Source organism: Columba livia, chromosome 9, assembly GCF_036013475.1.
Source record: "Columba livia isolate bColLiv1 breed racing homer chromosome 9, bColLiv1.pat.W.v2, whole genome shotgun sequence".
NCBI lineage: Eukaryota > Metazoa > Chordata > Aves > Columbiformes > Columbidae > Columba > Columba livia.
The window spans coordinates 20,645,155-20,661,081 of NC_088610.1; the positions used below are offsets into that span (position 1 = coordinate 20,645,155).

Below are 15,927 nucleotides of genomic sequence, written 5' to 3' on the forward strand. Positions count from 1 at the left end.
AATTTTGTGTAAGTCGGGCAATATTAGAGTATAAGCACAAGGGAGCAGTGAGAGAAAAAGCATTTATTGACAAGTGTAGTAGTTATTTTCCCCCGGATTAAACAGCTAACTGCATAAAAGCTGAGCTGTTAAACAGATGTTAACATTTTCTCCTGCTCCTTCATTTACTGCAGTGTGAAAATGACAGTTAAACTAATTTGATTACTCATTACTTGATACTTCTCTAGTCTTATATGCAGCTGCTGACAAAAGAACGAAAAATATAATTACGCTATGGCCAGTTTACATGAACTGTGCCACAATTTAACAGGGAGAGTAACGGCAAAGCACTGCAATAGTTCAAAATGGAAGGAGCTCAGCATCCTCATTTAGCATCGTGGGTGTCCTCGTTAGCGTGAATTTCTTCCCCCAACCTTAACTACGTCAGCTTAGTCATGAACTAATATTACCCCTAAACATATTGAAACCCGTTTCACTTAAATTCAAGAAGCAAACTGCCAACCCTGCGAGGAACAGCTGCAGCAAACACCAACAGCCGCTGAAAAACAGAATGTGAGGCCAGTTACGCAGTGAGGACTCGCGTGAGTTCAGAGCAAATCCCTTCCCAAGGATGCAGCAGGTTTCGGGTGGGACTGGCCTCATTTCAAACGCTCCGAGAAGTGGTTTTCCCCCAAAATTCCTATAAACATCTCAGTGTCTAAGGTTCTGGCAATGGATACACAGATATAGAACTACTCTGATCAGCAACTAAGACTCTCTTGGAGCCTTTGATCTCCGCGCAGGAGATCCAGTTCACCTTCTCCCCGTGCTCGATGCTTAGCTTGGGTAAAACTCCAGCCTGGTCATTTGAAGCCACTTTGTTGAGCTTCCCATCTTTTCTGGCAGCAGCAGGTGCTTGGGCTTTCCTTCTCTGCAGAGATTTTGCTGGACTCTTCTGCTGCTTCCCAACATCACTGCTGACATCCCAGAGCAAGACCTTCCCGTCATTTCCTCCAGTCAGCAACCAGTAGGCTCCTGGCAGAAAGAGGACCTGCGATACGCCCAAGCTGTGACCTTGAAACGCCAGCTCGCGGTCAAACTTCACCCCAGTGACTCTGAATATTCTGACTTTACCGTCTTGAGCTCCGCAGCCGAAGATGTTGCCACATGATGCGACAGAGAGGGAATGTGCCAGCGGTGGGTTAAAGAACTGGCCGGCTGGCTGCGGACCACCTTCCTCCGTTTCGCACTCCTGCAGGTTTGTGGTCCACAAGGGGCGAGCTTTCTGCAGGTTCCACAGCATAACCTTGAGAAAAAGAGCATGAATCGATAATTTGTCCACTTTACGTAAATCGCACCCTTTACTAAGAGTAAAAAACAAGCCAAAACCCAACTGCGCTTCTTGCTCTAGCAGAACAAAGGCGACACAGGAGTGCGAGAGAACCAAGATGTGTTGTGAGGAGCGGGGGAACTTCACCCAATAACATGGCAAACTCTCAGCTCTCCCAACCCTCACACCGCCCCGGCTCAGCGGAGTCAGTGACTCAGACCTTCAGACCGCAAAATGGATGAAAAAGCCATTCTAAATCCTTTTGCATTCATCTCAGCAGTAGTAATCATCAATTATTTAGGAAAGACACAGAAACACTAGCACTAAATGGAGATCATTATCATTCTGAATTTTACTTCTGTCTCTGTGACGTACTTATCTCAAAATAATCACTTCCATGAACATGTTTGAAAAATGGAACAGCAAATGACAAACAGTGGTTCAGGCCCTCATTTTTAAACAGAAACAGATGTATTTAGTTTTTTTTTAAACAAATGAGTTGGTGCTATCCCTATGTCGAGGCAGGATGTGCTTTTTCTGACAAGATGGGGGAGATTGTGCTTTTAAACTTGCTTTTCAAACACCGCCCCTTCTCCAAGCCCCTCATGCAGCAAGAACTGTGCCTTCAAATGGAACCTCATAGAGCAATTCCAGTACTATAGATTTATACCATGTCAGTTAAAGATAATTCTATCCGTACTTTTGTAGGATCTGAATTGATGAGGAACATTTTCAAGGCCAACAGATATGAAAGCGCGAGTCAGTCTAATGCAGTACCATTATTAATAAAAATAATATTAATTAAAAATATAATAAAAATATTCCTCCACTAGTCATCCCCAGTAGAAATTACAGGAGTCTTTAAATTCAGGCCACAAAAGAATTGTCACACTGGCTCTGTGTTTCTGGAATCCAAATCACACTAAGACATCTAAAATATGTTGTTCCCTCTCACATCTGTTTTAGTGACTGCTGTTTCATTAAAACTACTTTGCTACCGACGAAGGGGAAAACTTTCCACAAGGACTGTGCAGAGTAAATCAGAGAGGCTGCGTCCTAATGCTTAAGGCAAATTCTTGGATTTTCATCACAGCACTGCAGCAGCTTTACGAATTCATCAAGTGCTGACAAGTTTTCTGCACGCTAAGTATTTTCTGTCCTCGTGGCATTTTCCCCTCTTCCATGGAACTTCTGAAGAAACTCCAGCAGCCTAAATTTCAGCTCTTCTCAGCTACAGCTTCACCGAGAGCTTGACATGTGAACCCAGAACACGTTTTAATGCTTGTAGAGCGTGTTACTTGTGCAAAGACATGTTGCAGCACAGCATTTCAGAGGATTGCAGCACAGCTTCTCTTTGTGACATGACGTATCTTAAAGCCAGCCTCGATGTGGAAAAAGGCTCTTTTATCATACAAAAACACACTAACAGATTCCTACTGTTTGGGGATAATGACTTTCACCTAAATACCAACTTTGATATGGAAAAACACCACTTATACTAAATATCAGCCTGGATTTGTTCTAGTAGGTGTTAGATGCACTTGATTTTAAGAACACAGAGTGAAACTGTTCAACACTGTCAAAGCAAACTTCACCCTGACACCGCTAGAACCACAGAAGCCTTTGTAGAAGTGATAGTTTTAACCTCCAGCTAGACCAGGAGTGTGGTCAGATCTCAACCACTGGAAAGAAATTACTGAAAACCGTCTGTTCTGGGTGGCCAACCTGGCAACGTAACTCAAGACTCCCATTAGCTCTTAACACGGTTTTTCTCAGAGCGCTTCCATAAGTGGCGTGCAAAGGACAAAATTTCCTCTTGATGAGGACAGAGAAGCATGAAAGGCAAGGTACACTTAATGCTTCCAAGAGGTTAATCAGAAGAAAGGAAAAATCATAAAAATAACTTGTCCTTACAGTGAAACACACCACTTGGAAAGATGTTTATCTACCTGTAGTATTCTTGCTAGGACCCTGTCGGCTTCAAGCATTTTGCATTTTCCTAACTATCTGTCTGCAGCCATAAGTGAGCACTAGGGACACGTCCTGGTTTTGTGACCAACAAGGAGCTCATCTGGCATGAGTATGTTTTGCACCACATTCTGATTTCCCTCCACCCCGCCCACTTTTAGACCATGAATATTAAAGAAGATAAAAACCAGGAGAGGAACCGCTAAGCAGAAAATGGCACAAACAGCCTCGACACCATTAGCTTCCCTGTCAAAGCTACTTTAGAAGAGTTAAGAAGCTTTCCGGCGGCTGAGACAGAGAGGGAGTTACCGTTTTGCTTCTCTAACAACCATCTACTCATATGCAAATCACCTGCATGTCCAGGCCACAGGAAACAAGGCTTTGAGGCCTCTGAGGCCGAAAGACAACAGAGGAGCAGATGTTTGAGTGTCTCAAGGACCGGCTGACTTTCTTTTTTTCCAAGTCTATAACCTTTATGGCCCCAGAGTCATCAGCTGCAGCCAAGAAGCTGTCCGTCTCATTCACGGAGAGGCAGTTGATCTCCTCCTCATTCACGTGGAAGCGTTCAGTGGGCTCCTTGAGCGACCGGACATCCAGCAAACTGATAGTTTCTCCATGGGCGGTGTACAGCTTGGTGGGACAGCGGGGAGAGAACACCACGGATGTCACATCATCTGCCTCCGGGAGCTGGAGCTGTCCCACTGGAGAGCCTGTGACGTCCCACAGCGTGAGCTCGCCTCTCTCTGCGCCCGAAGCCACCAGCCCTTCCGTGTTTACATTCAAGCACAATATAGAGGAGGAATGTCCACCAGTCCATTTGGCTGCCATGGCTCAGAGACACCTCTGAAACAAAAAAAGAAAAACTGAACTGAGCTGGTGTTGGTCTCATTATGGCAAAAAGCTTATCACAGAATCCCAGAATGTGAGGGGTTGGAAGGGACCTGGAAAGCTCATCCAGTGCAATCCCCCCATGGAGCAGGAACACCCAGATGAGGTTACACAGGAAGGTGTCCAGGCGGGTTGGAATGTCTGCACAGAAGGAGACTCCACAACCTCCCTGGGCAGCCTGGGCCAGGCTCTGACACCCTCACCGGGAACAAGTTTCTTCTCATATTTAAGTGGAACCTTTTGTGTTCCAGTTTGCACCCATTGCCCCTTGTCCTATCACTGGTTGTCACCCAGAAGAGCCTGGCTCCATCCTCCTGACACCCCCCCTTTCCATATTGATCCCCAGGAATGAGTCCCCCCTCAGTCTCCTCTTCTCCAGCTCCAGAGCCCCAGCTCCCTCAGCCTTTCCTCACACGGGAGATGCTCCACTCCCTTCAGCATCTTGGTGGCTGCGCTGGACTCTCTCCAGCAGTTCCCTGTCCTGCTGGAGCTGAGGGGCCACAACTGGACACAATATTCCAGAAGCAGTAGAAACAACAAGATCACCCTGCTGACTGTAATGCAAACTTCTTGAAACTCTAGTGTCCAATTAAACCAGGCATTTCTGCAGGTCAGGACCCAAACGGAGCTTTGGCGCAGAGAGCATCAACATCAGCCAGAACAGGGTGGAAGGGCAGCGGTGCTGCCACATGTACTTGTGTGGTATTTGGAGCGGATCTGCTGCTCTGATGGGGCTGCCAAGGTACGAGCTGCTTCCTCAGCGCACGAGGACCCGGCACAAATTGGGATGTACTGGAAAGGAGCAAGGGGAAGACGTCAAACTGGTAAAGCCTGTCTGCAGGGAAATCAGTCGCATTGCTGCAATCTGGGTGAGAGCACACGCATCCGTCTGTCTGTCAGCCAGCTGCCCAGGCGCTGGCTTGTTGAAACGGAGAAATAAACTTAACAGCAGAGTAATTTCTACTGTTAAGTGGCATTCTTTATTTTATCAGTGCTGGGCAACACTGGGGATCATCCTCCGTAAGTGCTCCAAAGACTGGATGCTCTCATGTTGCTTATATTCACATAATTATTACGTATGCGTTACAATTTTTGAAAATTTTGACATACTATACAGCTATACTAAGAAATAATTGATGACGTTAGTTCTAATTCTTTAGTTTCTTACTTACAATACATCTATTATTAGTTAAATATAAACTAACCACTCTGCTTCTAAACAATGTGTCACCTAATCTTCTGTCTCCCTCTTGTCATGCAGAGGATCTAAAACTTGAGAAACATCCCATTTTGCAGGTGGTCAGAAAGCATTTATCATGTTGATTGGTTAATGATGGGTATGTCTTTTGTAACTTAATCACAGTATACATTAATTTGGCAGCATCTCTTCACTGTCCGTACCTAAATCAGCTTGTAAAGCAGCCTCGCAAAACCTGGAGCAAGAAACTTGTGCTGGTGGGAGTGGATAAACCGGTGAACGCTGAAAGCAATTGCCTTAACCACAGTTTAAAAGCATACATGTGTGTCAATAGATTTTAAACTGTTGTGCATGTAGACTTTGTGTTCCCAAAGTGAAGGTAATTTTCTTGTGGCTGGTAAGCACGAAAGCACAAACAGATAAACAGTTTAACTTTTTAAATAAGCATTACCAGCTTAAACCAGGCTTGCAACACATTTAATTTGGCCTCAAAGCATGTCCATCGAGCTTTACTCTGTGACTGCCCATAGCAGCCCAGACTGTTTAGGGGCCCAAATCCCCAAAATATTAAATGAGGGGGAAAAAAAGAGCAACAGAAAAACATAAGTTTTGTAGAGACGAGCGGGTTGTGAGGGGAATGGAGCTCATACGGAGTAGGGGCACAGACAACAACGCGGGTTTGTGGGACGGAGCCACGGCTGTCACGGGTCTTATGGCATTACTGGGCTATTAAAGGTTTACTTATACGTATATATATATACCGTGTTATGTTTTGCACACGATTTCCGTTGAGCCGAGCCTAAAGAGCAGCCAGAACTCATTCAAACCAGGAAAATTTTAGGCTTGCGGATTAAATAACGACAGAAGGCTCCGGCCGCCTCACCCGCAGCTCTGAGGGAACTTCTCCCCGGCCGCTCCCGCCCCGCCAGGCCCGGCCGCGGGGCAACCAGTCGCCCCCGCCGGTTCCTCAGGGGAGCCCCGCGATGTCCCCCGGCACCGGGCACCAGCGGGAGGGGACGGAAGGGGGACAAGGGGGGGTGAGGCCGCTCCCGCCCCTCCGCGCCGCCTCGCCTCACCTCACCTCAGCTCCGCTCGGCTCCGCTCCGCCGGGCGCTCCCGCGCATGCGCGCCGGGCGGGCCGGGTCGCCGCGGCGGTGATGGCGGCGCCGTGAGGGCCCTTGGGCGGGCGGGCAGGGGAGCGCGCTCGGCCCGGGGCCCGCCGCACCGGCCAGGCCAGGGACGGGCTGTGCGGTCCCGGCCCCGCCGCCCGCGGAGCGGCTCGGTGAGCGGGAGGGAGGCGATGGCTGCGGGCCCCGGCAGCGGGGGGGCGGCGGCGGCGGGAGGGCCGGGCTGGCGGTTGCCGGGGCGGGTGCTGGAGCTGGTGTTCTCGTACCTGGAGCTGCGGGAGCTGCGGAGCTGCGCGCTGGTGTGTAAGCTGTGGCACCACGTCCTGCACGGCGACGAGAACAGCGAGGTGTGGCGCAGCCTGGCCGCCCGCTGCCTGGCGGAGGAGGCCCTGCGCACAGACATCCTCTGCAACGTGCCCACATACAAGGGCAAGGTGAGCCCGGACCCCCGCGCACCCCCTCGGGGACACCCACCAGCCCTTCAGGGACAACCCCCCCCCCCCCCCAGCCCGTTGGGGACACCCCCCCCAGTCCCTCAGCACCCACCCAGCCCGTCGGGGACAGCCCCCCCAATCTCTCAGCAACCCACCCAGCCCCTTCGGGGACACCCCCAGAAATCTTAGGGGACACTCCAGTAGCCTCTCAGGGACTCCCCAGCCCCACGGGGACACCCGCCCTAGCCCTTCAGGAACACCTCCAGTCTCTCAGCATACCCCCCAGCCCCTCACGGACACCACCCCCCAGCCCCCTGGGGACTCCCCTCCCCGATCTCTCAGCACCCCCCCCAGCCCGTCAGGGACACCCCACCAATCTCTCAGCACCCCCCAGCCTCTCGGGGATGCCCCACGGCCCACCTGCCGTTACAAACCAAGTGGGGGCCATGGAAGCCATGACAGGATTTTACCTCCCCCCACCCTCTGTAAGGAACGTTTAAGGAAGGAAAGTTGTTTTTTACAAACCTGGTGCCTGACCCCAGCCTGGGGGGGAAGGACTGAGAGACATCAGATTATGAATCTTTAATGTAAAACGAAGTCTATTCCAACTAATCCCGGAATACATACCGGTACCTGTGTTTAAAAAGTCCATCTGGGGGAAGATGAGCCAAAGAGCCAGGAATCCATATTCTAAACAGATCGATAAGGGGAAGGGGGTTGTTAGAATTAGATGAATGAGACAGGTAAACTGAAGTAGGTGTCAGGTAGTTTGTAAACCCTGAAGTACCAACCAATGGGGAACAGGAGAGGGAATTTTGGGGGGGGATATAAACAGGAGCTTTTTGCCCTATTATGTGTGCCTGCCTTTAGGTAGAACATCTGGTCTTGCAAAATCAATAATAAAATATGCTTTGCTGAGAGATCCTGCCTGGGCCTATTCTATTGGTGAGGCAGTGGTTTCCTACACCTCCTTCTCCTCCTCCCCCAGGTCCGTGCCTTCCACCACGCCTTCAGCACCAACGACTGCTCGCGGAACGTCTACATCAAGAAGAACGGCTTCACGCTGCACCGCAACCCCATCGCCCAGAGCACGGATGGGGCCCGGACCAAGATCGGGTTCAGCGAGGGCCGCCACGCCTGGGAGGTGTGGTGGGAGGGCCCGCTGGGCACCGTGGCTGTCATCGGCATCGCCACGAAGCGAGCAGCCATGCAGTGCCAGGGCTACGTGGCCCTGCTGGGGAGTGACGACCAGAGTTGGGGCTGGAACCTGGTGGACAATAACTTGCTGCATAACGGGGAGGTGAACGGCAGTTTCCCGCAGTGTAATAATGCACCCAAATACCAGGTGAGTGGGGCTTGGCGTGGGCTGGGAGCTCTGCTCCGTCTGACTTTCTCATGTGTTCTGGTGTCTGCTGAATTGGCCCCTCAGTTCAGGAAGGACAGGGAACTGCTGGAGAGAGTCCAGCGCAGCCACCAAGATGCTGAAGAGAGTGGAGCATCTCCCGTGTGAGGAAAGGCTGAGGGAGCTGGGGCTCTGGAGCTGGAGAAGAGGAGACTGAGGGGTGACTCATTCCTGGGGATCAAGATGGAAAGGGGGAGTGTCAGGAGGATGGAGCCAGGCTCTTCTGGGTGACAACCAGTGACAGGACAAGGGGCAGTGGGTGCAAACTGGAACACAGGAGGTTCCGCTTGAATATGAGAAGCAACTTGTTCCTGGTGAGGGTGGCAGAGCCTGGCCCAGGCTGCCCAGGGAGGTTGTGGAGTCTCCTTCTGTGCAGACATTCCAACCCGCCTGGACACCTTCCTGTGTAACCTCATCTGGGTGTTCCTGCTCCATGGGGGGATTGCACTGGATGAGCTTTCCAGGGCCCTTCCAACCCCTGACATTCTGGGATTCTGTGAATGCCCCCTCCAGTGGGTCTCTTTACCTTCCCTGCAGAAGGCAAGTGATTCCACCTTGTATAGATTTGCATCCATGTTCTAAATAAGTCTGTTTGAAAGAAAATATGCATACTAGCTGAGTACTTAGCAAAAACTTACATTTTAAAAAGAATATTGACACTTTGATCTTTCTTACGCCTATAGAGGAATCAGAGCAGTTTCAAACGGTCTTTTTTAATATCCTTGATCCTAGTAAGACTGTCATGGTTTATGTCCTGTGCTGAGAGAGATAAACCAGTTGATAAAATAACAAATTAGTTCAAAGAACTTAACTATTTTCACTTTCTGACTTGGTATTTCCTTTTGGGTAGACACAATTTGCAATTCCAAGCAATTTAGCAGGCTGTCAATACCCAAGAGAATCATAATTACTTGGTTTAAAAGGCGCTCTGCCTGCTGCAACTACAGCTCCAGAGCACTAGATCAGGTCCTGGAGATTAGGAACCTAGGGGAAAAAACCAAAAGTAACACAAGTAACATTAAATTATCTGCCTTAGAAAAAATAACGCAAGAGATTTATCCCTTTCATGCTTTACTTTCTTCACTTAGTTTCTACAGACGCCTTTCCCCCTCATTCACCTCAGGCTACACCTGTGTGTGGCGTTCACTGTCATTTCTGACCCTCAGTTGTTTCCCCGCTTTTACTTCAAATACTGAGTGCAGAGCGTGTAACAGGGGTGTCTGTTTAGACACCACGTTGCCTTTTGAAATAGAAGCTGAAAAAGCTGTTGTAGCCTTCTGAAGTAAGGACTTTCCCCACAGCAAGGTGAGCATCTGTGGGGTTTGACCCCTTTGCTGTACGGCGGTGCGAGCTGAGGTTAGTGCTTAGCTAAGGGTCTTCTTGCAAAGACCTGCGGCACTGCTGAGCGCTGCTTGTTTGCTCACTGGCTGCGTTCCCGTCGCTGACGTCCCTTGGCTGGGATGCCAGGATGTGATGTTCAGATAATTTCAGCTTATTAAAGAGCAAGTGCCATCCCACCCTTCTTTTTCCTATAGAAATATATAATCTTTGTTCTTCTGGTTGCTCACACAACTACATTTTGACTGCTTGTTTTCCTTGCGTTACAACTTAAGCGTTATAATGTCCATCTCATAACGCCATGGCTTTGTACAAGCATTGGCTTATGTTTCAGTGGTAGGTGAAGATCTGTGTAATAACTTGTATCTGATATTCCTAAATTTCATGAAAAAGTTCACCGCCAAGCATTTGATTCTATCTGAAGACTATACCTATTGTTTTTGCAAATAATACCTAAAATTACCGTAGTTAAAAGAGATTCAGGTCTCTTTCCATTTGCATGTTCCCTAATGTGCAAATTGGGCTGGCACTTTCTAGACTCAACCCTTTGTGGTCATTTTCTGCTGTCCCTGTCCAGGCCTTTCTGCAGCAACAGAGTGAGGAAAGGTTTTGAAGCCCAGAGTCGCCAGGTCGTGTCTGTGAATGCAATCACTGCTTTCTCTGTAAAAACTGGCGAGAGCTCAAATGAGTGATATATTTTGTATTTATCAAGATGTGTACAGCGACCTGCGCATAGAAAACAAAATTTAAAGGAAACTTGTGTTAGTTAGAAGAAAAACGAGTTGGCTGGAAGAAATCTGCAGTGTGGGGCTGGCTGTGGAGTTTGTGGGTATCCTGCTGTGCTTGCTGCTGGTGTCTGGGGCTTGTATTTATGTCTAAAATATCGTGTGTTAGATAAGCGCAGGGAGCACCGTGCGTGCTCGGATCCGAGTCGCTTGCTGTGTTTAGCGTTGGTTTCGCTTGTGTATGTATGCATATGTATGATGATTTTTCAGGCTTATTTTGCATTGGAATTTCCTTCTGCCTCGGTGGGGAAATCCCTCTGTCAGCAACAGCACCTGCATAATCAGTAGCCTATTCCGGTTTATTTTATATGTGGCCCTTACCTTTCTAAAACAAGTCAATTGTCTTTAAAATTGCTCTTCTCAGAGCAATTACTGCTCAGCGACAGCAACATCTAAATACAGAGTGTGGGTAACTTGCAGGCCATTACAAAGTTAAAACTCTGCAGTATTGGATGTAATCTGCTCGCTCTCGGTGTTCTCGCACTGCGAGGTTCGTGTGAAAAGGGTTCCGTTCGTTATCATGTTGGTGGTTAGATACACTGGAAACGGGCAGCAGAAGTACTTGGGATCCTGGTGTGTTTGGGTGAAATTGAGAAATTCCTGGCATGAAAGTAATGAGAAATGGGAAAGCCTTGCTTTTAAATCACCTGCGGCGTTATACACGGGCTATGCTTTATTTTTGCATCTCCATTTGAACGCGCTGACTATTTCTATATATTTTTTTATTATTATTTCCCTCCTGCTGTCTCTGTTTCCAGATAGGCGAAAGGATTCGAGTTATCCTGGACATGGAAGACAAAACGTTAGCGTTTGAGCGGGGCTATGAGTTCTTGGGAGTTGCCTTCAGAGGACTGCCAAAAGTTTGCCTGTACCCGGCAGTGTCTGCTGTGTACGGCAACACAGAAGTGACTTTGGTCTACCTGGGGAAACCTCTGGATGGATGACGTGGATTGTTTCCTTGGGACATCGAGATGGGGATGATCGGGAGGAGAAATCTGCATGTTGGGTAGAGGGAAAAACGCGGACTCGAGGAAAAACAACAAAATGTGGGTGCGTCTACAAGAACCATCAAGGGAATCGCGTGGAGTTTGGGAGCGGAGGACCAGCCGTACTTCAGGAATCGCGTTACGTTTCCTCTTCCTACCAGGCCAGGAAAATCCTCAGGGTCGCCGTTGGTTGAGTGGGAAGCCGACGCGTGCACGTGGCACCAGATGTCATCGCTGACCTCAAATATTTAAGAAAGGATTTGATACAAGACTGCTTGAGGAAAATTAACCTGCGATTTGTAAGTGGCGTATTTTGTGAAAGACTCCCGTTTTAAAACTGCTTGTTCCTTCCCTTCCCTTCCCTTCTTCGGGCCTGCGTGAGTGCTGGAGGAGAGCGAGTCCGGTTGGGTTTTATTATAATAATTATCTTTTTAACATCCCGAGAAGCATGGTCTGTCTGGACTGCCCTTCTCTAGTCTAACGATATGAAACGCGTGCAGCTATTTTTCAGTATATTTCAAGGATTGTATATATAGAACACGTTGAGCAGAACACTTAAGAGAAAGGGTTTGCTTTATTCTAACTGGGTCATAATTTCTTAAAGGGAAAAAACCCCACTACACGGCATCCGACAATATACCTCGGAGAGGTATATGATGTTCCTATAAGTGTAATTCTGTTGTGTTGTAAAGCATTTTGGGAGGCTCTTGTGGAGTACGGTGCTACATTGGGTCCTTTTCTGTGAAAGTTTCCATGGCTTTAGCAACAGTTTTGTTCTCTGCAGCAAAATGTTTTCCCTTTTGCCACAGTTTGCTGACCCCTTTAGGAAAGGAAGGCACAGCACAGCGAGCTTGTCTTCCTTTTGTCATAAAAAATACCAAGTCTTAAAAGCATTCTTACGCTTTCTAATCACTGTTGCGAACTGTTTCATAATAACGAGGAAGGAGCATTCAGTTTCTTAATCAGGACCTCGATTTTGGCTTAAATGGCTTTGTATGGCTTTAAGACTTGGCTGAACCTTTCTGTAATTAAACAAAATCCCCCAGTACCCAAGTATTCACCTGCACCTGTTCAGTCAGGGCGAGTAAAACTCTCCTCAACCCTTTGACGGGGATTCTGGGGTTTTTAACTTGCACCGATGTTCTATAAACCCCGTACAAACCCCTCCGGGGCAGCTGTGAGGATGAGGAGGAATTTTTTGGTGAAACCGCTTTCATCAGAGGTTGGAAAGTCTGTAGGGAAAGTCTGTTCCTTTTATTAATAACAGCGCATTAAACTCTGCAAGCCCTGTGGCTCTTTCTTGCTGGTTGGTGTTTCCCAGAGCTGTTCCGGCTGTTTCAGGGTTGCGTTTTCTTTCTCCCTGTCTGAAGAGCAATGTTTATACAACCTCTTTTTTGCTTTATTTGCGCTAGAGAATGTGAATCGCTTAATATCGGGCACTGAGCAGGGAAGAGAGGAATTCCTCCTCGGCTCTCGCTCCTTTCTCCTCCCTTTACTCAAGGGGGCTCCCGGTCTTAGTACCTCTTAGATAACCACGTTCTGCGCCGGAATGGAACACGTACGTCATTACTGTTTAAAAGGATTTTGAAGTATTTATTTGTTCTGCGTGTTGTTGATCACAATATTGAGGTGCGTTCCTCTCGGCTGCTGTATAGGAACAAAACGTGGTGAGAAATGAAGATGTTTCAAGTGGTGCTGAGAACAACCGAATAAATGAAGTGGGGTGGGCATACAAGTACCTTGTGGGAAAAATCTGTTAGAAGCTTTGATTGTACTGGGCTGTAAAGTATGTATCTGCATAGCAGAACCCTGGGGTGTGAAGTGGGGAAAAAATGAAACAAAACCCTGTCCAATTTCAGAAAATTGTCCCCGAGATGAATGTATCCTCAGCGCAGTCCTGAAAGACCCGACCTCTGCGCTTGTTCGTGAGTCCAATTAGATGCGAGTAAACCCTGAGAACTTCTGAGGAGTTTTATTCACAGATTAAAGTTGATTTCCATCCTTCAGACTGCATCTTACCCTATAAATAACATCCCTCAAAAATGAGAAATGCTGGAAGTTGAACATTCCTTAAGGGTGGGTTTGGGGGGGACTCACTTCTGTAAGATTGTAACTTATTCCTGGAGACCAATGCTGGCTGTACAAAGTATTAAAATAAACTCTGCTGTAATTCAGGAGGAGGTATCGGTGTGGATTGTCACGGTATCCACGGTGTGGGGATGGGAAAAATGGAGTCGCCGTTTGGTGCACTGAGAAGTTTTGGGACTGTGATTTGCTGCGTGATTGCTTAAAAAGAGATCTTTCAATATTTTTCTCTCAATACTTTAGGAAGAAATTGGTGATTTTAGGAAGACATAGGAGACTGTGTTGTGGTTGTGAACTCGGACGCACTTCCCAAACTCTCTGCATCAAAAATTCACCTTGAAGCGATGAACTTCAGGCCAACTGACAACTCGAAGCTCCTGCAGGAGCAAAGAGGTTCGATGTCTCCTCGCCACAAATGTCCAATCGCTTTTTCTGGCCCGCGTTGCCCTAACAGCTATTTGAGTTATTCTTCCCACCTCGACTAGTGATTTAATAGTTTTGGCCAGTTGGAACATCAACTGTTTGGAGCTCCCGTAACAGAAATCAGTCCGATCCCCTGGTCTTGCCTTCAGAATCCTGCAGGATATCCATTATTTTTCGCTGAATGAGCATTTTGTCTATTGCTTGAATAAAACTCAGAACTCTGTGTGGTTTGAAGTGCCATGCGACCCATTAGGAGCTGATCTGGCCGCAAATGGAAATGGCACGAGAAGCTCACCTGAGTAGAGGGATATTTGCTTGAAATTGGGGATTCTTTCCCCGTTTAAAACGCAGTGGTGAGCATGTGTTCTTGGGAGTGTGCCTGTGCCTCCCACTCACAAATGCCATTTGGTTTTGTGGCTTCATTTCAGGTGCCAAAACCAGCCGGGAGCAGATGGCCCCAATCTTGCGGCTGGAACCTTCCCTGCTTTGGCTTTTCCTGACAATCTACATTTATTCTAAATAACACGCAGGGTGTATTTTCCAGATGGCCGCCTCTATTTTTTCCCTCTTCCATTTTCACTGGGATGACAATGAATTAAAATAACGCTCGGCCTGATATTAATTTGATGACACAAAACTGAGTTTCTTTGAGTGAGATGTAACCAGCCCCGAGTGATTCCCAAACCTGTGCATTTCAATAGTGATTTTTCAGTTCTATCTACATCTTTACACGTTATAAACAGCTCTGGACACAGCTGTAAGTGCTATATGTGCTGCTATAAGTGCTGCTCTTACTATTGCATAACACAGATAATTTGGTGGAATCTTTAGCCAGAGAATTGTATCATTGACACCTGCTCTAGGATAAGTTCTCCATTTAAAAAACAGGTTTTTGAATAGTTAGGAGTGCAACGTGTTGAATTTCTGTAAGTGATAATGGTCCGCCTTGCACTGAGATATAATTTGGTCGAAAGGAAAACTGATTAAGCAGTAAATGAACACAGAAAGCTGTTCTTGCTGTGATGCTCAACCTGTTAATTTGTATGTTAAGTGGATTTTTCATACAGCTGAATGAATTCTCACGCCTCCCCACAAGAGGGCAAAGTTAATAGAGACATGAGAGCCCGGACATGGAATTTCCCAATAAATGTTTAATGTGGAATGTTCTCCGTTACCCTCTTAAAAAAATCGAACCAAACCAACAAACCTCAACAAAACATTGTAGGGACACGGACAATGGACATGGAGTTCTTAAAAATATACTTCTTGCTTTGAATCCTTGATCTAGAAATAAGGCTGAGCAAATCTTTGCAGAAAATCATTTGTGGTGACCGTGAACTGAGCTGAGATGCTGAAATCGCCTTAAAAGACAGGAAGGGATTTGAGAGGCTCGAACCAAACGTCACTGTTGTCCCCATAGTCGGTCACTCATCAATCCGCTGTTTCCCAGACTTGCTTTTCATCTTCTTGGGCATTTGGTGATCAGGAAATAAAACCCATTGTATATTGCAAGTGTTGTTTATTCTTTGGCAATTTTAGCCGGGTGTTGGTTTTCCCTGCGCTTGCAGACGTGTTGTGAGCTACCTGGAGTTGCTTCATGTTTGATTTATTTTGTCTTTTTAATCCATATTTTTCTAGCTATGTCAAGAGCTGTCGATTTACCTGCATGCAACGTTTGCATGGTAAATGTAGGGAGGTATAACCTGCCTGTTCTTCTCTTCTGCGTAGTGTCAGATCGTCTTGTGAGCTCTCAGGTTCTACAACCAAAATCTTTGGGGATTTTCTCCAGCTGCAGCAGGAGCCTTGTAAATGAGCGACCAGCCCGGCACACGTCACCTTTATTTATCCCCAGTGTTCTGCTGCTCAGGATGTTTTACTGTATGTTTTGCAAAGTGATTTTTGCTTAAATCCTTTCTTGAACTTCCAATTTCAGGTCGTGAACCTGCTCCCGTTTGCACAGCGCGGCCTCAGCATCTTCAGATGC

At 47.4% G+C, this 15,927-nt stretch overlaps 2 protein-coding genes across 4 annotated transcripts; one reads left to right on the plus strand and one right to left on the minus strand.

Annotated features, from left to right (window-relative positions):
* Positions 1-48: 48 nt before the first annotated feature.
* On the minus strand, positions 49-6,586 carry WDR53 (WD repeat domain 53). 3 transcript variants are annotated; one of them, XM_065073056.1, is made up of 4 exons: positions 6,445-6,534; positions 4,861-4,957; positions 3,629-4,120; positions 49-1,285 (listed from the first exon to the last, which is right to left on the minus strand). In XM_065073056.1, the coding sequence occupies exons 3-4, from the start codon at positions 4,103-4,105 to the stop codon at positions 698-700; spliced, it is 1,065 nt and encodes a 354-aa protein (XP_064929128.1). In that variant the 5' UTR covers positions 4,106-4,120; positions 4,861-4,957; positions 6,445-6,534; the 3' UTR covers positions 49-697. The 3 variants fall into 3 exon arrangements, with proteins under 3 accessions (XP_064929128.1, XP_064929126.1, XP_064929127.1); XM_065073054.1 differs by lacking the exon at positions 4,861-4,957 and having other exon boundaries at positions 6,445-6,586; XM_065073055.1 differs by lacking the exon at positions 4,861-4,957 and having other exon boundaries at positions 6,440-6,576.
* Positions 6,587-6,663: 77 nt separating this feature from the next.
* FBXO45 (F-box protein 45) lies at positions 6,664-13,610 on the plus strand. Its single transcript, XM_065073064.1, has 3 exons — positions 6,664-6,924; positions 7,913-8,269; positions 11,208-13,610. The coding sequence occupies exons 1-3, from the start codon at positions 6,664-6,666 to the stop codon at positions 11,391-11,393; spliced, it is 804 nt and encodes a 267-aa protein (XP_064929136.1). The 3' UTR covers positions 11,394-13,610.
* Positions 13,611-15,927: the final 2,317 nt, after the last annotated feature.

Bases quoted from the DNA above. Each gene is read 5' to 3' on its own strand.
- WDR53 (XM_065073054.1), bottom strand. From the start codon at position 4,105: ATGGCAGCCAAATGGACTGGTGGACATTCCTCCTCTATATTGTGCTTG. The intron at 1,286-3,628 runs GTGATTTGCATA...CTTTTTCTCAAG, and splicing joins CCTGTGGCCTGGACATGCAG to GTTATGCTGTGGAACCTGCA.
- FBXO45 (XM_065073064.1), top strand. From the start codon at position 6,664: ATGGCTGCGGGCCCCGGCAGCGGGGGGGCGGCGGCGGCGGGAGGGCCG. The intron at 6,925-7,912 runs GTGAGCCCGGAC...CTCCTCCCCCAG, and splicing joins TGCCCACATACAAGGGCAAG to GTCCGTGCCTTCCACCACGC. The intron at 8,270-11,207 runs GTGAGTGGGGCT...CTCTGTTTCCAG, and splicing joins ATAATGCACCCAAATACCAG to ATAGGCGAAAGGATTCGAGT.